The following is a 20,915-nucleotide window of genomic DNA, read 5'->3' as shown; positions in this document are numbered from 1 at the left end:
ATTTGCCTTCTTCGTGGCTACATGACAGGTTGTGGGTTCAGTTTCCTAGGGTATGAGTAGAGAAGAGCTTAGAAGTGAGGCAGCTGTGCCAAGTGGCTTTTTCCTGACAGCTGTCCAGAAAGCACGGTGAGGAGGCAGGGTGAGGGGAGAGGTCCAGGAACCCGAGACACCCTGAAACTCAGGCACCTGTTCTCAGGAGGAACCCTGGGAAATCCTTCTCCTGAGGACCTCTTGCTGGCCTGCTGGCTCCACGCAGAAAGCTGCTGTCACATCCTGGGGACGGCCGCCCTCGCTACCTGCAGCCCAGTGCGGGATGCTGAGCACCCAGACTGGAGCACGGCCACAGCCTGCAGATGGAGGTCTCACCACTCCCGGGCTGCACTGCACTTGGGGGGGGGTGCTGGGGGGGCTCGTCTGTGACAACCCAGGTGGAGCAGGCCCTTTCTCAGGTCACCATGGCAACCAAACCATCGCTGGGTGCTCCCACTCAGCCTTCCGTGCAGATGGATTTACAGACATGCAGGCAGCGCTGGGGTCCGTGGAACCAGGTGGCATTTCCAGGTGGCCCGGGGGTGCTTCAGCTTGCCCCTTGTACATGGGGATGGCACCAGTGCCCGTCTCAGAGTGGCTGTGCAGTCTGGGACTTGGCACAGTGCCAGGCTGAGGCTGTGAGCCCAGGAATGGCTGTAGTTAATGATGATCATTTCTCTCTCCCCAAGAGCCCCTGGGCAACCCATGGCATTTTCTCCTTGGGTGGACACCTCTTGTCTTGGGGTACCTACCACTTCTGCCCCCTCAGCTGGGCATGGACTCTCAGGCATGGGTTCCCCCTCCCCCAGAGGTCATCCTGCAGGCTGGCAGACCCCACTGGGGCAGTGCCCAGCCCTCCGTGTGGGGTTTCTCCTGTGGGCCATGAAGAAATGAGGGTGGGCTTTCCCTTAGAGTGGCCTCGATTTCCCTGTCCCAACAGCAAGGGGGCGCTTGCGGAGCCCCGCGGAGGAATCTCACTGGCTATTAGAAGGAATTTGCAAGCAAGGGGGCTTTGCATGCTCCCCAAAAGCACAGAGTCAGCCATGTCTTCAGGATCTAGAAAGGAGAAGAGGCCACGGAGATGTGAGCAGCTTTCATTTAAGCTGCGCTGAACCAGGAGAGCCAGGAGGCCCTGTCCCCGGAGCCAGGCCCAGCGCTGGATGGAAACAGCAACATGTGGGCAGCCGCTGGGCCTGACCCTGGGAGGAAGGCCAGCCAGGCAAAGGCCAATCCAGTGCAGTCCGCAGGGAGCAGGCCCTGGGCTTCCCCTCCTTCCCCGGAGCAGCCACAGGCCATCCCTGGTGGGCGGCTCTGACAGGTGCAGCTGCAGAATCTAGGGCTTGTCATGAGCACAGAAGCCAGAAGAGAGGTCTTAGACAGAGGGAGCTGGCCCACCCCGAGCCCCGAGCCCGTGTGGTCATGTGAACTCTTTATGAGCCAGTATTGCTGGAATGCAGAAGTCTAGGGGAGGTGGGGGCTAAAGACATCTAGCTGTGAAGCCGAACAGAGAAATATAAGAGCAGACAGGGCCAGGGAAGGACAAAGTGCAGGGCATAATCCAATCTGACCGACAACACTTCTAGAAGTGCTTCGGCAATTCTCCGAAATACCAAAATGGTGGTGGTGCCAGGTTTGGGATAGGGGGCCACGTGTTTAGAAGGTGACAGTAGGAAGGAAACTTCCAGTCTCGGCCTTTCTGATGGTTAACAGGCCAGAAGAAACAGCAGGCCTATCCCTGCGGATGCTGGTGAGGATGTGAGAGCCAAGTCCTGGGGGGCAGAGGCCACCCCAGCCACGGAGGAGGCTTGTCACAGAGTCCCAGGGAAAAGGCGGTACAGGTCCAGGGTGTGGAACCCAGCTGGACTGAGCCCATTGTTGGAGCTACTAACTGAGGGGGGAGGCTGCCCATAGATAAAGGACACCTGAGCCCAAGCAAACAGCATGGGGGGCGGGAGGTTTCCCTGGAAGCCGTTGGAGCTGGAGGAGGAGGGCCGGGTGCCCGCTGGCCCCAGGGGAGGAACTAAAGCTGCATCCTTGGGAAAGCTCACAGGTGCTCAGGATTTCCGAGCTTTTGTTCCCTGGGGCTGGCCTTCATCCCAGGGCTACCCACATTACACAGAAGACCTCTCCCACCCAACGGCAGCTTCCTAAACTTTGGAATCGCAGTAATGAGAGAACAACAGACTCTACAAACTCCTCCTTCCCTTTTTGCTTTGCTGCCAGGAAGCTCAGAGCTGAATTCGCCATCTGCCTCTAGGAACTAAGTTAGATTGCACCTTCTGAGTTTTCACAGTGTCTACTCTGGATTTCTTATGCTAATCCACACTGAGTTCTATCTAGTAGTGTGTGCATGTCGCAAACAAACTCAGATTCTTTCACAGGAATCAGGTGAGAGTATGGGAAAATTGATAAATCCTCTCCTCTGGATTTCCACCTTCTGCTGTTAAAAGGGCTTCATTGGGCAGGTTTGGGGTTTCGTGACCACGCAAATGCTTCTGTGTCGATTTTCAAATCTTTTCTCAGTTTTAAGTTAAAGTGTACCAGGGTCCCCGTGTCCCGACTTCACAATTGCCTGAGGGTTTGACATGCACTAAATGTCAAAGCATCCCGAAAATTCCCAGGAAATGCAGTGGGGAAGCCTTGAGCCATGGGGCACTCCCGCTTCAGTGCATTGAAGTTCAGCTCTGGGAACAGCCGGCATTGTTTCAATGGGGCCATGGGCTTTGGTGTACCTGAGTGACAGGTAAACACTTTCACCCCAGCTTTCACCACTCCTACCGAGCATGTTTATTGAAACTGTGATCAGGGGAGCCAAGCACCTGATCTGTTCTCAGACGGGTTCCCCAGGCCCCCATGTAGCACTCACTCACTTGTCCACAGGTAACTTCTGCAATACGGAAGAGCTGAGGGGCCCAGGAGGGCCTGGGTGACTGTTGGCTGCCTGGGAGCAGTCCCTGGAGTCAGGGAGGAGGGTGGAAGGAGGGCCATGGGGAGGGCATCTGGGTGGAGAGGGATTGGTGCTTCCCGCGGGTCGGGGTAGAGGGGGGACAAGGGGGAGACGAGCAGGGGGGCGCCAGTGGGCCCGGCTGGGTATCGCCCAGGGCCAGCTCTGCCCTCTGGAAGCAAAAGGGAGCTTGTCCCAGAGTCCGTGTGGGCTCAGGAAGGGCAGCTGGAGTGCAAGGAGAAAGCTGTGTGTCCCTCCCCAGGGCCTGCCTCGGGCGGGACCCAGGGAACGAGCGCCTTCAGCCCATCTGTGGGCGCACTCTGGAGCCAGAATCTGTGTCAAGGGAAGGTGGCCACACAGACATTCAGTCTTTAAACGCCGCGTCCCCTCCAGTCCAGCACCTTAAGGTTGAGAGCCCAGAAAGCGCCAAGCTCCACCCCCAAGCCCGCAGGTGGCCTCCTGCCCGGGCACTTCGGTTTTCCCCTCGAATTGGTAAAATGGGTCTCATCATTTGTCTCTCCTGGAGAATCAAAGTGAGGTCTAACGGCACGTAACTGTCCCTCTGAAGAGCTGTCCCCCGCCTCCTGGGTAAGGCGACTGCTCTAAGCAGCATGGCCATGGGTGCATGTCATTTGGGGCTCCAGCCATCCTGCCCTGCCGTCCAGGGCCCGCGCGCCGGGGCTATGGGGACATTTGTTCCTGAGACTGCTGGAGCCCATGAAGGAACTTGGGGGCCCCGGGCATGCCACAGGAGGCAGGAGGAAGAGGCTGCCTTGGAAAAAGCCCAGCGTGGGCCACCATGCGGGACAGAATGACCAGGAGTGAAGGGGTCTCTGGAAGGGGGGTGAATGCTGAGACCCTGTGGCATGTGCCATTGGCGCTCCATTCTCCTGTGGTTTGGAGGGTCTCCTCCCACAGAGCGGGTGCCGGGTCCTCAGCGGAGCCCAGGATGCTGGAAGTCTGGTGTTTTGTAAGGCTGTGCTGGACCTGCTGGGAAGCATTACAGCTGTGAATTTTAGGATGGATGGGGCAAAGAAATTCGCGTGTACTGAGTTCTACCACATACAGGCAGGGGAAGATTTGTTTTCAGTTGACTGGCATGGTTACCCTGTGAGGCAGAATCAGTCTTCCCATTTTATTGATGGAAAAAAACCCAGGAAATTCACTTGCCCAAGGCTGGGCTTATATTTGGAATTTAGTGGTAACTTCAGGTTGTTCTGGCACATAAATTCTGCCTCTGATAAAGTGCTAAGTAGTCGTGCATGTATCAAGTGTAAGGAGGAGAATAGTGCAGTATTGTCACTTGGAGTGGGAATTCTGTGGTCACCCGCCCCCAACCGTTTCACAGTTCATCCAGAGTTTGTGTAGACGCTCCCTAAGGGGGCACCGAATAATTGAGGTTGGAAATGGCTTAACCCCAAGTCATAAAAATCACTGACATGGGAAGCTAAGAGGGGAAATGGTTCTCTGTAGGGGGCCGGGTGGCTGCCATTCGTGATGCATGCCACGGGTTCGGGGGTGGAAGGACTATTCTCAGGCAGGAGAGCCACCCGCCACCCCTGCTGGACTGTGCGTTGTTACGATGGCTCTCGCAGAGGGCATGGCAGCCACGGGACACATTCATTAGAGCTAATGCCAAGCTCCTCAAAAGCTTGAAAAACGTGTATCTCTTCCTCGGACCCCTGCACACACTGTCACTCACACGTACACACACTTTCACACACACAGTATGTGATATACTCCCACACACGCACCCTCACACATGCACATGCTCACACACATGCAGGCATACACTCACACACATTTGCACACTCACACATACACATATTCACATATGCACACACTCAATACACTCATGCATGTACACACATTCACACATGCACACACACACATACTTACACATATGTGCACTCCCTACACCTCATCACTCATACACATCTCTCCTCCTTACCAGTCAGCAGGTGCCGTATGGCAGCCCAAACAGGTGTGGGAATTACATCCTGCTCTTTCCCTTCTTTTCCACAGCGCTTCGCGTGTTCTGTAAACAGCAGGGGAAGTGATTCTGTAGGGTGGGGATGAGTCACACAGGCAACTCTTGGAATATGACATAGGAATGTGCTAAGGCTAGGGAATATTTGCTTGAACGAATGCCTGGAAATGAAACTTGCTCTGTGCTTCACAGAGACAGAAACCAGACCTCCGGCTCATTTCCAGGTAGCGTACCTGTCTTGTTTACCTTCTCTTTCCACCATAGACTGTCCTCCGGGGTCTGCTCTGTGCACGCTAGGAAGCTGTGTGTGTGTGTGAGCATGTGTGTGTGTGTTTTACATTCTCTAATCCAGCATCTGTGTTCCTTCCGAGTTGGAGCATTTGCCACTGCAAAACTGTCACTGCTTCTTCGAAACACACGTTTACATCCCACGGGTCTGGTGAACGGGCCAAGAGGCTGCAGGATGCCTTTTGTCTAAAAAAAATCCGAGTGGCAGCCCCGCACTTTCCATCCAGCCTCACTTCATGCTGTAACCGTGTCCGTTGAAAGCTCAGAGGATTTTCTAGAATCTGCCGCCCCAGCAGGTGACGTTCTGGGGCTGTTTATTTTGTGGTTGTTTTTTCTGCGGTTTAAAATGTCCAAAACTTCTCGCTTGGCCAGACCTTTCTTAGCTAGTGCAGCTTCGAAGCTGCCGTCATCGAAGAGGGAGGATTTGAACAGCAAACCGAAAAGAATCAGTTTAGGTGAGAAGATTCTGAGAACTGGAAGTGAAGGGAACCTGGTCAAACAGCCGCAGGTGCAGACGGCAGCACCCCCTGCTCAGCAGAAGCCTTCGGCGCACAAAGGTAAATGTTCTACGTCGGCTGCTTTGGTCAGCTTATGTCAGAAACTTCTTTCTAACTATCTTGATAGTACCGTCAGTATACTGAAGGAATGAGACTTTCTGTGCTTTCAAAATCTTATCTGTCTGTGTAATGTTTTCTAAAATTCTGGAGGTTGTTGTTAATAGAACCAATAATTAGGGAGATGGACGTAATAGAACTTTTTTGTCATTAACTAAGGAGTTATACCAGAAAGGCGGATAGTCTCCGCTTCTTCAGAATGATAGATTTTAATTCTTGGTTGTGGTTAGCAGTCTTTCCTAATCCAGCGATAGTCACGCAAAGTTTCTTTTTTGTTGCTTATCTGTCCAAAAAGAAAAGAAATAAAATGCTCTAAAGCCATATCATTAACTAGCCCAGGAATTTTTGCATGCTTAATTTTTTGCAGTCTCTTTTTAAAAAGGATTTATCTCTGAAATGAAAATCTAATGATGTGATTGATTCCTTGCTAGGCATGACAAAAATTCTTGCTAGCACTGGTTACCTGGAGCGTTAAAATGAGAATGCTTGGGTGAATATCAGAGTGTTTCACTTGGTAGAATAATGTTGAATATTTGAGCTGGAATTGCAATATGTGGCAAAATATGATGCTGTCTATTATTAAAGTGTAAATAATTACAGAGAGCAAAGGACTCATAGCTGAAAATACAACAATAATTTCCTCCATAATATCCAGAGCTACATATTACATTACTAAACAACATCTATAATGCTAATTTTCATGCATGACTTTTGAACTCTCTGTCTAAAATGTAATATTTGGCCCTGTAATTTTACACTGAAATAAAAAATTGCTTTAATATTCTCATTCTTGTGGCTGGAAGTTTCTATTTCATAGAAGAAAAATTAAAGTTCATTTTATCATTTTAATCCTGACCTGTTCTCTATTAAAAACAATCAGAAATAAATATGCAGTGATATATTTTCATGCCACCTACTTGCTGTAAAGATGCAAATTTTTGTTGGGGAAACGTAATTTTTTCTTTAGCTTGGCTTGTTACACATGGTTTTATCCACAGTGATCAATGAAGCATTTGTGCACAAAGTAGGACCAAAGTACTTTATGAAAGACACACACTTAAGAAAGTATTGATGTAAGTTGCTGAATGGACTGAATGTTGGCTGCTTAAAGGGAAAAGCTTCTTTGATGTTCTATACATAAAAGTCTAAAAGTTATTTTTCAAAGAGAATATCAACCGTCTCCATCTGAAGAGCATCCAAGCGTATGTCTCACCTGTGTAAGGATGTAAATCAACCAGCCCAGGTGAGGTGCTTGTGCCAAAGAAAATGCCCAATGCTGACCTTCCTTGGCAGCCCGGGGAGCTTCTAAATGGACTTAGTGGGGAAAATGGTTTTTCTTTGACCACAGATTGGGATTAGTTCAAAGTCATTTGAATCCAAGAATGATTATCAGGATGCAAGATCAATATCAGTAACTTACCTTTTTTACAAAAAAACAACAGGGGACAGTCTGTAACATAACCGGGGACTGATTTCAGTGTGTTTCCGAGTGAATTTAGATTGTCCAAAAGGAAGCTTTCCACCACAAGAATTTTCAAATTGGCAGCAGGTCCGGATTCTTTTGGAAGACAATACCCATCAGAATGTGTGTTTGTTTTCTTATAAAATCAGGTCTCTTATTTCATAGCCATACTTCATTATCATATAGTACCAATAGGAGCCATTGATGGCTGGGGACAGGACTAAGGCTGTCTTAATAGGACCGCTGTGATGTCCGAGGCTTTTATTAAAAGGGGTCCCCATAAGATGAAGAGATCCCTGCGGCCATCGTGCCGTGTGAGGCTTGTGAGTTGGCATGTGCTCTCGCTCACCAAATTGAGATATTAGTGTTGATTCTTCAAAATGTTTATTTTGTTGGGTCTATAAAGTTTGGTTTAGATTCTTTATGCAATTATTATGTATCTAAGTTCCTTTCTTTTCTTTGCATAATTTGTTTAGGGATGTATGTGTATGCTCGTCCAGTTCTAACTTTTTAAAGAGTGTGTCTTTCCTTTAGTTCATTTCTTAAATTAGTACAGTGACTTTTCCCTCCACCTTTCATCCCTGCCTTTCTCCACCTCTCAAATTTTATCTTCAGGAATTCAACTTTCTTGTTGAAAAGGCTGATAACAATATATTTTTGTTATCATAATTAAGTCTCACATGCTTTATCTACAGGTTAATTCTAAAAGTTGAAAATCAAGAACGTCTAAAACTTTCATGACCTTGTAAGAATTTCCATTGCCAAACCCAAAAATGTGCAAATCATTTTCTCTGACAGTCTTTGATCTGCTGCCATCCCTCTCCCTTCAGCGTTTCTAATTCTCTCAACGCTTCAAGGATAATATGAATATGATTCTGTACATAGAACTCTCTTTTCTTCCAGGTACTCCTCTCTGTGTCCTTCATCCTTCTGCCCTGCTCTTTTCTGATTAATTTGTAGACACCTGGACAGTTTATTTCTTCATTTTGCTGAAGGACATTCACAATAAATTTCCTATAAAAAGCAAAATGGGAGGTTAATTTTCTCAATTTTTACATGGCCAAAAACATCTTTATTTTCTTTTCACATTTCAGTGATGGTTTGCACAGGCATGGATTTGGGAGCTAAAAATTTCTCCCTCATAATATTGAATGCCTCTCTCTCTCCTTCGTCTTCTGGTATCTAGAGGTGTCGATGAGAAATCCCAGGTCATCCACATGATCACACGTTCCTTTGCAGGTGGCATTTTTTCTCTCTCTTGAAGCTTTAAGGATCTCATCTTTATCCTTGATGATCTGAAATTCCACTGAAGTATTTAAAGTGTGGACTTTTCGTCCATTCATGTTGGCTGGATATGGACGGGCCCTTTCAATTTGAACAGCAATTTGTCCTTCCTTTTCAGGAGTTCTTTTCTAGTAAGTCTTTGATAATTTCCTCCTCTATAATTGTTTTATTCTCACTCCATGATTTCCTGTTCATTTGCTGTTGAACCCCCCACATCCATATTCTGATAATTATCTTTCTCTTACACATTTTTAGCTCCTCTTTTTATGTTTTCTAGAGATTTTCTTGTCCTTATCTTCCAACTCTATTACTGAATTTTGATCATCCTCATATTTTTAATTTCCAAGAGGTTTTACTTACCCTGATTGTGTATGTAGTGGTATGTTCTGGATCTACGTGGTATACCTGTGTGCTGTCTTTACCCCATGTGGTCATCTCTGCCTATCCCGGTTTGATGGAACCATCCAGAGTTTAGTGATGAGGTGACCACATTATGATCAGACAGGTGTGCTTTGCCATCTGACCTCATGGTCCAGATGGGCTCCCAGCACAGCAGAGCCTGACAAACCATAAACTTTAGGACAACAGCATTAGGATTTAATTTCCACCCATTAAGAACATCCTTCATGATGAAAACCCACTGAATGGAAGATGAATGGATGGTGCGATGTGTGTATATTTATGCCACTTACTTTATTTAGGATGAGGCTGTGAGTTGACGCCTAAGAATGTGATGTTTCTTCCTGAGCTCTCTGCATTTCTCCGAATTCTGTTTAGGTCTGTTCCCCCCAGTTTCTCTGTCCCGATTTTTTGTCTTTTAACTGTTCTTAAATAAAGAAGAGCATTCTTTAGAAGTAAGCATGAACAGGACACAAGTTTGATTTGAAAAAGAGCTTCCTCCTGTTATACATTTGTGATGATGATGATGTCCAAACCCTATCAGGTCCTTCCCAAGTGCACACACTTCTGTGTCCATTACAAATATATCATTTTAGTTAGTCCTTACAACAACGCTATTAGGTAGTAGTATTATTATCTGTATTTTTCAGTTAAGGAAATTAGGACAGACATTTTAGGTAATTTTCCCAAGACCATACAGATAGGACAATGTAGAACCAGAATTCAAATTCCGATGTTTTGACTCCAACCCTGAACACTTTATTACTTTACTAAAGCACCTTTCTATAAGGAAAAACAATCCATGAATTAAAGAAGTAAATAAAATTAATTAAACTCTTGCTATTGGATAGACTGGTTCCTGAAACAACTTTCCGGTGACATTCTGTAGTTCAGAATATGCTCTTCTGTTTTCAGCCTTTGATTCACTGCCCAGGGTACACTTTCTTAAACAGAACAAAGAAATGAAAAGGGAAGAGCGCAAACCAGAGTTAATATTTTTATCATGATACTACCAATGTTATTCTAATATTGAGAAATTAAAGGATGCATTAGTTAGGACCTTGCAATCCTCATGCCTGCAGATTCAAATGTGCACACACAGCAGTCTTTCCTAATCCAGCAATAGTCACGCAAAGTTTCTTTTTTGTTGCTTATCTGTCTAAAAAGAAAAGAAAGAAAATGCTCTAAAGCCATATCATTAACTAGCCCAGGAATTTTTGCATGCTTAATTTTTTGCAGTCTCTTTTTAAAAAGGATTTATCTCTGAAATGAAAATCTAATGATATGATTGATTATACACAAACACACACACACACTCCCTGTATATAATCCATGAAAGGCTTTTCTATCACACAGGGTCTGATGGCCCCAAATCACTCGCATCTAGTTCTTTCCTGCCACAGGCTCCCTCTGTGGCCTTGAGCAAGGCAATTATCCTCACTGACTGGGTTTTGCCAACAATTAAGGAATAATAACATGTGGTTTATGGGGTGAAGTGGTGGTGGGGATTAATGACTTCGTAAATGTGGGTGCATCCAGTGCTTTCCTGAGCAAATATGCCTCACAGAGACTGTAGCACAAGCACAAGAGGGTCTCTGTTTATCTCCAGCCTCCAGGGAAGGTAAAATCGTATTCTCTGGTAACTACCACGCCTTACATCTCTACCAGGAAGTCTGATGGCCTGTCCCTGTGCTGCTCGTTATGTAAAAGGGACAACTTCTCCTGCATCTTATTGGCCGCAGCACCTGTTGATTGAAATTGCCTTTGGGTACCTAGAGTCTAATGTTGTCTACCTCTACATGTCAAAGATATTAAAAACTGAAACTCAAAAGTATTGTCCTCTCTCCAGTAGGGCTCGAATTAATCCTGGATGCTACTGACCAACAGAGTGAACTTTGACCCTTGTAGCGAAGTTGCATGGGAGGTAATTGTGGCCTTGGGTAGGCAGTGTCCCTAAAAGATGTATTCTCACTCATCCTTGGCATCTCATTATTCTGGGCTTCCTACAGAGCTCCCAGCTCTGCAATGAGTGACTCTTAATCTAATCACTGGGAGCCTTTTAAGGAGGATTCAGAATAGACAGGCTCTATTCCTGCTTTGGCTGGCGAGCCTCTCCTGTGGAGTTCATCCAGACCCTCCATCAGAATCGTCGGCTTCACAGCCTGCCCTGTGGATTTTGAACTCTTCATTCCCACAGTCACATGAGACACTTCTATAAATTTTATGTTTGCGAGTGTTCCCTGTTGATTCTGTTTCTCTAAAGAACCCTAACTAATGCATCTTGGTACCGAGAGTGGGGTGCTGCTGCAGTTTGCAAATACCAAACATGTTGGAACGGCTTTTTAAATGGATAAGGGGAAGAATGTGGAAGAGTTGTGAGAAGCCTGATAGAGAAGACCTAGAATGCTTTGAAGAGACAATGGTAGAAATGTGGACTCTAAAGACACTTCTGATGAGGCCTTAGACAGAACTGAGGTCCGTGTTATTGTAGACTGGAAGGAAAGTGAGCCTTGTTTTAAAATGGCAGATAACCTGGCAAATTTGATGAGTGGCTTTGGCTGGAAGGTTGATTTTAAAAGCCATGAACTTGGATATTTAGCAGAAGAGATCTCCAGATTAAATGTCAAAAGTGCAGCCTGGTTTCTCCTCGCAGCTTATAGTGAAATGCAACAGGAAAGAGGTAAGCTGAGAACTGAACTCTTGGGTACAAAGAAATCAGAAATTGGAGTTCTGGAAAATTCTGAGCCTCCAGGAAGGGAGACCCCTGAGAATAGTGCCCCGCATGAGGTCTTGGCCAAATGTGAAACCAGTCAGCCATTTCAGAGAAAGCCAGGATCGGACATGGAGTTATCCAGGAAGGATCTGCGGAAACTCCTTGTGTGTGATGGGCATGATCCAAGCCTACTGCATAGAAAGTCAACGAGAATGTTGCGGGATCTGTATAAAGAGAACCACTGCCAGTTGGGACTAAGAGGGACAGAGAAGAGACACATTGGAGGAAAAATAACCTCAGAAGCAAAACCATGGAAGCTGGGGTCTGAAGTCAAGAAGTCTTGGGCCAGGAGAGCGGACCCACCCAAGCCCGTGGAGAGGATGTGTTTGCCCCAAAGCAGAAGAGTCATGCCGCCTCAGGCCTTGGAGAGGGTGAAGCACATTCCTTGGGGTTTGGGGAGAGCCTGGCTGCCACCACATGGAGGGGTTGAACATGTGCCCCGAAGATGGCAGAGAGTCTGGGTGCAGTCCCTATGCTTGGAGAGGGTGGAGCCTAGAAAAAAGTTGTCTCCCCACTGTCCCCCAAGGTTGCATTTGGAGAGCGGCAGGACTCTGCATAGGCCCTTTCAAAGGATGGGACTGCTGCTTTCAGAAGCCCCAAAGATAAATGATTCTCAGATTTTGAAATCTAATGGACTTTGCCCTTTGGGTTTTCAAAGCTATATGGGTCCAGTGACCCCTGTGTTCCTTCCTCCCTCTAGAAATGTGTATATGTATCCTACGAATGTTCCTCCTTTGTATGTTGGCAGCAAATGACTTGTTCTAGGTTTTACAGGTCCAGAGCAAATGGAGATAATTTTGCCTTAGGACTGTCCATGCCTTTAACTAACTTTGATGAGACTTTGTACTGATTTTAATCTTGTATTTGAAATGTTACTGGAATAGTTTAAGATTCTCTGATGTTGTTATGGAATGAATGTATTTTGTATATGGAGAAAACATGTCTTTCTTAGGGTCCAGAGGGTGGAATGTGCTGGTTTGAAAGGATGTACAGACCCTAGAAAAGCCATGTTTTAATAAATATCCCATTTCATAAAGGCAGAATAATCCTTATTCAATACTATATGTTTGAAACTGTAATCAGATCATCTCCCTGGAGATATGATTTAATCAAGAGTGGTTGTTAAGCCAGATTAGGTGACAACATGTCTCCACCCATTTGGGTGGGTCTTGATAAGTTTCTAGAGTCCTATAAAAGAGGAAACATTTTAGAGAATGAAAGAGATTCAGAGACAGCAGAGCAGAATGACATAGCCATGAGAAGCAGAGTCCACCAGCCAGTGACCTTTGGAGATGAAGAAGGAAAATGCCTCCCGAGGAGCTTCGTGAAACAGGAAGGCAGGAGAAGAAGCTAGCAGATGATGCCGTGTTTGCCATGTGCCCTTCCAGATGAGAGAGAAACTCTGACTGTGTTTGCCATGTGCCTTCTCACTTGAGAGAGAAACCCTGAACTTCATCGGCCTTCTTGAATCAAGGTGTCTTTACCTGGATGCCTTAGATTGGACATTTCTATAGACTTGTTTAAATTGGGACATTTTCTCAGCCTTGGAGCTGTAAACTAGGAACTGATTAAATTCCCCTTTTTAAAAGCCATTCCGTTTCTGGTATATTGCATTCCGGCAATATAGAACTAGAACAATATTATTACATATCATTCTATCTATTATATATTATATTATTACAATATTAGAAAATAGTGTGTGTATATATACACAACCTGGTACTGTTCCTTCCACAATGTTGCGTTTCCATCACCACCATCCGTTACCAAAACTTTTCCATCATCCCAAGCAGAAACTGTACCAATTAAGCATTAACTCCCAGATGTTTCCTTCTTGGCCTGGACCCTGCTGAACTCTGATATGTGCATCTCTTATACCAAGGCACCTACCCTCCTCGTTCCCAGTTGTTTTGTACTTGCTCCGAGTGTAAGAGGAAATGAGTATGGACTGGGCATACCTGTGAGACTGTGCTGTAATCGAAGCGCATTTAATGTTGAAGAGCTGTGAATACTATTATTATGCCTAAAATATACAGGTTTGTTTTTGGTTGCTTAATTCTCATGGACTATATAAAGGAATATATTTCTTACATGATAAAGTTTAAAAATCTTAAGTTGATTTTCTGTTTCTGCTTTAACCCAGAGATGAAGGCTAACGTTACAAACTCTGTTTCAGCAAGTATTTTTCTAAAATCTGGATCACTGAGTACCTCCCAAAATTTAGATCTGTTCCCCAGTGAAATTTTCCTTCTGTAAAGAATTGAATAGATTGTATGAAATCACACATGAGACATTTTGCCAACCTCAATGGACTATTTCACAACTTGAACTACTTTTTCACTTTCATTTCTTGTACTTTGATTTTTCCATTGCCGTGTAGACTGCTCCCAACTTTGTTTTTGACTCTGAAGAGTCACCTTACTTCAAAATAGTTGAAGTGTTTAATCATACGCTTTTATTCATGTAAGTAATCAACATTTGGCCATTCGAAAACTAAGCAGAATTTGTGTAGCTGGAGAATATGCGGTTACCTTGTTGTTGGGGATACATTTATAAAAATTCTCCCAAGTGAATAAATCATTCCCTTATCTCATTACATACTTTAAACGATCTTAAAAATAGTTTCATCAATCGTCTTTCTTTGATAATCACATAATGCAAACCTTCTTAGTGCAAGAAGTTATGGGTGGGATGAGATTCTGGAAATGTGAAGATCTAGACAGAAAAAAAGCCTTCACCATAGCAACGCTGCTGCACCCACTTAACTTTTGTGGTTTCCTGAGTTAATGATATATCTAAGATCATAAGTTAGTCCCCAGACACTTCCTGGGTGGGTTTTTCCCCTTTTTTAACAGGAAAAAAATTCAAATGCAGTCGGCTGAATTTTATTGTCCATGTTTTCAAATTGTGTAACCAAGTCACCAAAGTAAACTCAAGAATATCAAAAATAATCATTTTTACATACCAAAAATATCTGTTGAATGATGCACCTGTCAGGAAAGTTTTAAAAGTTTAAATTTTAAAAAATGCAACTTTTAAAACATATTTATAAATTCATTTATCTACAAATGTAATACACACCTTAGACAGGAAGGAGGTCCATTATTAGAAAACTCACTTAATTTTTTTTCCAGACTGCAAATATTATGTTTATGTCTGGTAGCTTGTCACATACAATATGAATGTGAATAATTTGTTGGTATATTGCATTTATGTGTTGTCATTATTTTGAGATTAATATACTTAATAAGTTTCTGGGTTTTTTTTATTTATGTTAGCTATATGTTAGATAAACTTTTTTCAAGTCAGTGGTTTAATTCCCAACCCTGGTGATTAAGGTCTCTTTTGGGAAATATAATTCCTACAATGCCTTCACTCATTCGAAAAACCTCTCTGAATATCTCCTCCATGTCTGGTACTGTGTGAAATACTGAGAGGTTAAAAAAAAAATGAGTAACTTGGTGCTTTCCCTTAAGAAGGATCATATGGTGATTGCATTATCTGAGTTCCCTAGCTCTCTCAATCGAATTTCCTGCAGAGATAAATGTACAAAATCACACGAGTGCTCCGAAGCCAGAGTGGGCTTCTCTCCCCAGGCAATAGGAGCCTGCCAGGTCGGGGAGAAAGGGAGGTGTCTTCAAAGAGCATGCTGCATTTAGGAAATGGCATCGCAGACCAGGGAGAGTGGAGAGGAGAATTGATGGGAGAGGAGGTGGAGGGAGAGAGGGCACTGTTTGGGATGATTCCAGAAAGAAAGGTGAGTGTGTTCACGCTTTCGGTCTGTGAATGGGCCAGCCCCTGCCCTGCTGTAACCAAGATGATGAGGCTGCGTGCGCCCTGCCATAAAGGTTGGCTTCTATGACAAAAGGTAAGCAAGGCCGCATGATGGAGAGTAAGGGTGGCCTGGCAGGGGCAGGTTTGGAGGAGTCCAAAGCTCTGCTTGTGGTGCCCATGGGGTATACCTACCAGATATCGGGAGATGTCAGGAAGTGACAGATGTGGGTCTAGAGGGCAGGGCAGGGCAGAGGCTGCATCACCACTCTATAAATGCTGTTTAAAACCATGCAAGGGATGAAATCACCAAGGCAGATGGAGCAGGTAGACCAGAGAAGGTGGCCAGCGTTTTCTAAACCTCCCCTCGCAGCAGAGACAAATGCACCCAGGTCTCTTCCGTGGTAGCAGACAAATACCCCAAATATGAATTTCCTTTGCAATGTATTATATTTAAAACACATGCAGATTTTGTAGGGTGTTCTATAATGTATTGCTTAATCTAATATAAAGATCACTTTTGACCTGAATTACCATCAGAATTTAAACATTTCCTATCATGTTTAATATGTAGCCTCAGGTCTCCATAGAAACCTGCCATATATTTTTGGATGTCTGGGGCAACCCTAGTCCCCTTTTAAGAAGCAGAACAGCAATGAAAAAGACTCAGCATCCTCCACTTGTTATTTGTGATTAAATATTTGTGTCCCATAACTATTTTATGTGTTTTTTTAGTATTTGTTTTGCTGTCCTCTGTAAGTACCTGGGAATGGAGGTTTCTATTTTTGATGATGAAACTTCTTTCTACAAAGGTGAGACTAATTTGCCACTTCAATTTCTGGCACAATGTAATAGGCTTATTGTCTTTATGATGAGACTTCTATTTACATTCTTAGAGATTTATGAAGTTGCATCTTGAAGGTTTGAAGATAATACACTAGAAAAGTCTCAACCCTATTCTATTTGTGCCCTCCATATTAAAGTTATTTCACAAACATTTTTGAATAGCTATAACTGGAAGAATCATCAACAAATAATAATGGGGAACAGTTTGTGCTAAGTGCTCAGAGATGCCCTCCCAGAGGGCTAAAGCTAATATACTGGATTTTTAAAAATACCACGTGTGTCTTCCATCATGCCTGACTGATCTGGCAGGAAAGTGGAGACGGACCTCAAGGGCAAAAACAAAAGGCAGCCTCCGTGAAAAGGGATGAGGGGAAGCTGGGCTGCCGCTTGCCACAGTGGTCTCTATCTGTCCCTGTGGCCTACAGGGAATTTTATAAATGCATTCAGTGAATGGGAAGTAAATCCTACACCCCAGCAGAGGAGTAGAACTAGAGACCTCTCCATATAGCTGAGACTCCTACGGGGGACACCCTCAGTGGGTGAACAAAAACAAATACCTGCCCTGCACAGGGGGACCGTGGAGAGGGCTCCTGACACAGCATTGGCTCTGGGTGGAGGAACATAAAAGGAAGGGGTCTCCTGAGAATGTCCCACCTCCAATCTTCACTCACATGGTCCTGAACCATGTCATAATGTGGGGCAGTTAAAAACATAGGGCCAAAAAGTACTCTGAAAAGCCAGAAATGTTATTTAATGGTCCCTGATTGGCAGTGTCCCCAACAGCCTGGAGCAGAAAATTCAAATCACTCTGAAAGAATGTACTTTGTAGCTAGACCTGTAAGAATCCTTACAGATAAAGGTCCAAAGTCATTAAAAATTCACTAAGCACATGGGGAAACAAGTCACCATCAGCAAGACCCAAGAGGGGGAATAAAAACTTGTAAAATCAGATCTCACAGTTCTCACCTGCCATGCTGGAGACCTAGGTTCGATTCCTGGTGCCTGCCCATGCAAAACAAATCAAATCTATATAAACTGCCCCTAATTTAAATTATGAGATCCAGAATATGAAATAAATGTAGTAAATGCATTTAAGAACAGACCCTAAAAATATCCAGGCTTTTTTGTTTTAAATAGATCTTCTAGAAATGAAAATTATAATAACCAAAATTAAAAACTAAATGGATTTTTTTAATTGCAGACTAAGTACAGTTAAGGGAGTACTGGTAACTTAGAAGATAAACTTTAAAATTCCTGAGAAAGCATCACAGAGAAGCAAAGAGATGGAAATATGAAAGAGGGAATAAAAGATATAAATGATAGAGTGAGAAGGTCCAACATAAGTCTAATTGGATATCTGGAGGAGACAGTACAAGGTTAAGACAGAGATATTTGAAAAGATAATGGCTGAGAAGATTCCTAGTTGATGATATATTTATGTATTGGTACATGAAGGCAGAAAGACTAACAATTCCCAGATGAGATACATTGAAACAACAATAACAAACAAGCAAAAACCTTATATGTAGATATATGTTGTAATAATAAATACTTAAATATCTTTATGGAGGATTGTTGTCAAATGATAGTCAATAGATTGGTATACAACAGTTCATCAATTTAAATAAAATGTGTACTTTTTGTAAACATATCTATGGATAGTATGTTAATAGATAAATTAATTGTTGGTTAATGTTATAATTTGACAAAATACATTTGTGGCGGTGTGTATTTTACAGCTGTATGTTGCTCTTTCCATCCACCACACAATAGTTAAAAATCACAAGCTAAAGTTTAGTAGCTCTAACCTAACTTTTTCCCATTGTCAGGGGGACAAAAGAAAAATAGCAGTGCTAATTTGTTCAATCTTGCCAAGAGTGTTTTCAACTCATTTTCACTTGCGTATTATCAGTTGAGGGAAAGTTTGAAGAAAAGGGAAACATCTATTTAGAGAACAATATGCAAATGGACAGTAGAAATTAGAATTCTGGAATAACTTTATTTTATATTCAGAACGTGTGTAAGTATCACTGAAATTTTGTCTGTGTGAGATTCTGCTAGTATTCAGATCACTTGGATGGCAATGTAGCATTGTTAATATTTTAATTAACAATATATTAATATATTATAGTTTTATATATTATAATATATAATATGATATATATTATATGATATATATTATAATTGACAACATATTAATATATTAATAGGCATTAATATAACTATCATTTCTTGAATAGTCAAGAAGTAGATACTGTATCTACTAAATAAATCACTCAACTTGGTAATGAGAACAACTAAACAGCACATTGTGCCCTTACCAAGGGAACTAGAACCTCCCTTAACAGATACCCCCAATCATTCAGCACAATATAAAGCTTGCTTCTTTTAGAGTTGTTGATCTAAATAGCTAGAAAGTATCAAAACTGTGCCGACAATCATTCAGTCCTCTTCTCTGTAAATCAGAAGTGGACCAAATACTGCAAATTTTGTTTACCTGTGCAACCTTCACCAGGAGGGGGAAGAAATGGTTTGGGAAATACCTTTGCACTCACCAGTTCCATTTATATATTTAAATTTTTACTGAGTTTAACTCATAGCATTGCTGGCCTAGGCCCAACTTTCTCCCTTCCACTTTTACTCAGATAACCTCAGTATTTCTTCAAATCTGAGCCTTAATTGCTCAGTGAAATCAGAAGAAGAGAGAAGAGGATTAATCTTCTTAAATCTCTTTATGACTTGATGTTTAATTAAATAGACACCACGCGTAATGATTTCTGATTTTGAATCTCATGTTTTGGGAGGCCACAGCTCTGCTTCAGGGTTCTTCTGGTGACAGACGGTGAGGACAGAGCAAGCCCAGCCCAGAATGTATTTCCAGGCACCGAACACTTAGCGAAATGCCACCTGTTAGCAGACCCATCACGCGTGCTGTGCTCACACCAGCAGTGAACCGGTAAAGGCATTATTCTCCATCATCGTCAGAAAGCAGGAGAAATAAGCAGGGCATGCTGCGGATGAGAATGGGGAATCACAGTACAGGGAGAGAGAGAAGTGAGAGGACAAATATTATTTGAGAATTATAAAAATAGGAGCTTGTTAGTATCCTCGTTATTTTATCATCTTTTGACTCAGCATACAGAATCCTTAACTACGAAGTGCTTCTAAGCCTTGTTTTTTCCCCAAAGGTTACTGGAAGTCCATAAAGAAAAACGTTCATTTTATTTTGATATAAAACCTGGTTCCAGCAGAGCAGTCTCTTGGGAGGTACTAGTTTAGTGTGGTCATCCTAAACTGAAGATGGGTAGATTAATCGGGGAAGAAGAAATAAGCATTGTTCTTTACTAAATGTGTGAGATTAACGCAAATAACAAGCAGGATCGCTGTCATGCTATTACTTAGTTGTGTCTATACAAGTTCTCAGGTAACTTGCCCCCTTTGCAGGGTCCCTTGCCTGGCGGTGTGTACCGCTGGGCGGACGTGTTCCCTCAGCACCACGGGCCAAGAGGCATGCTTGAGCAGAGTGTTCTTACACACTGCTTAGAGCACTGATGATCCAGCAAGCCATTGAAGAACTGTGAGAAGGGGCGAATTCCAATCCACACTACCAAGCTCACTTTTTTTTTTTCCACATGGACAGGCACTGGGAATTGAACCCAGGTCTCTGGAATGGCAGGCAAGAATTCTGCCTGCTGAGCCACCGTTGCACCACCCCCAAGCTCACTTTTGAAGCTATTTGTAGGATGGGTTGGGGATTCAGAATACAGGCAAAGAGGAAGTGTGCTAACAAAGAGGGCTGGAATCTTTTCAGAAAGAAGGTTCTGCAGAAGCAGAGTTGGCTTTATTTAGGGAGCTAGGGGATGACAGAGTGGAAAGAGAGGGAAGGTGGAGATTTCTGCTTTGGTGACTGGGTGGTGAGTCGCTGGTGGAGCTGGGGGACAGGGGCCAGAGGTGCTGTGGGGAAGGAGGGGCTAGCCGTGGCCGGGACAGTTGATCTTGAGGTGTCTGAGCAGCTGGAGAGATGGAGCTGAAACCTGAGCACCCTGGGCTACCTGTACGCACTGGGAGTTGCCTGCTTATCCGAGCTCTTCTAATGGATAAAATTGTCCAAAAGATGCCAGGGGCTGAGGACTGGACCCCGGGGGGATGAGGTTGTCTCGTTGCAGCTGCTGCACTTGAGAAGCTGTGGGATCAACTGGAGCCACCCATGAGGTAGGATATGGACAGGAGGGCTGGGGAGGAAGGAGAGAGATGGGGATGATGCTGTCCAGATGAGCGCAGGGTGTCAGGAAGGCGTGGGCTCCGCTACTCTCCCAGAGCAGAGTTGGGACCGCCAAGGGTGAGGCGAGTGGGCGGGGTCTAAGCTCCACGCAGAGGAGACCAGAGCAAAACCAGACCACCTCAGCAACCGAACAGTCGCAGCAAAAAGCTGGGCCTTTCCTGTCGCCAGGCCCAAGGACGGTGAGAGTGGAAAGCAGAATCCCTGTGTTAGGTGGAAAGCCAAGTAAGGTGGA

The 20,915-nt window shown here is 44.1% G+C and overlaps 1 protein-coding gene across 10 annotated transcripts in view; it reads left to right on the top strand.

The window, feature by feature from the left end:
• The first annotated feature begins 5,148 nt into the window (after positions 1-5,148).
• Positions 5,149-20,915, top strand: part of KIAA1217 (KIAA1217 ortholog) — a 425,610-nt gene continuing 409,843 nt past the window's right edge. For 2 of the 10 annotated variants that reach the window (XM_077153731.1, XM_077153709.1), the window contains exon 1: positions 5,200-5,809. In XM_077153731.1, coding sequence (XP_077009846.1) covers positions 5,599-5,809 — 211 coding nt within the window. In that variant the 5' untranslated portion in view covers positions 5,200-5,598. The other 8 variants (XM_077153751.1, XM_077153710.1, XM_077153772.1 and 5 more) reach the window with 5 other exon arrangements.

The sequence above is a fragment of the Tamandua tetradactyla genome, chromosome 1 (genome assembly GCF_023851605.1).
Source record: "Tamandua tetradactyla isolate mTamTet1 chromosome 1, mTamTet1.pri, whole genome shotgun sequence".
Lineage (NCBI taxonomy): Eukaryota > Metazoa > Chordata > Mammalia > Pilosa > Myrmecophagidae > Tamandua > Tamandua tetradactyla.
Note: the sequence above shows the minus strand (reverse complement) of the source record. Positions and strands in the feature narration are given on the sequence as shown.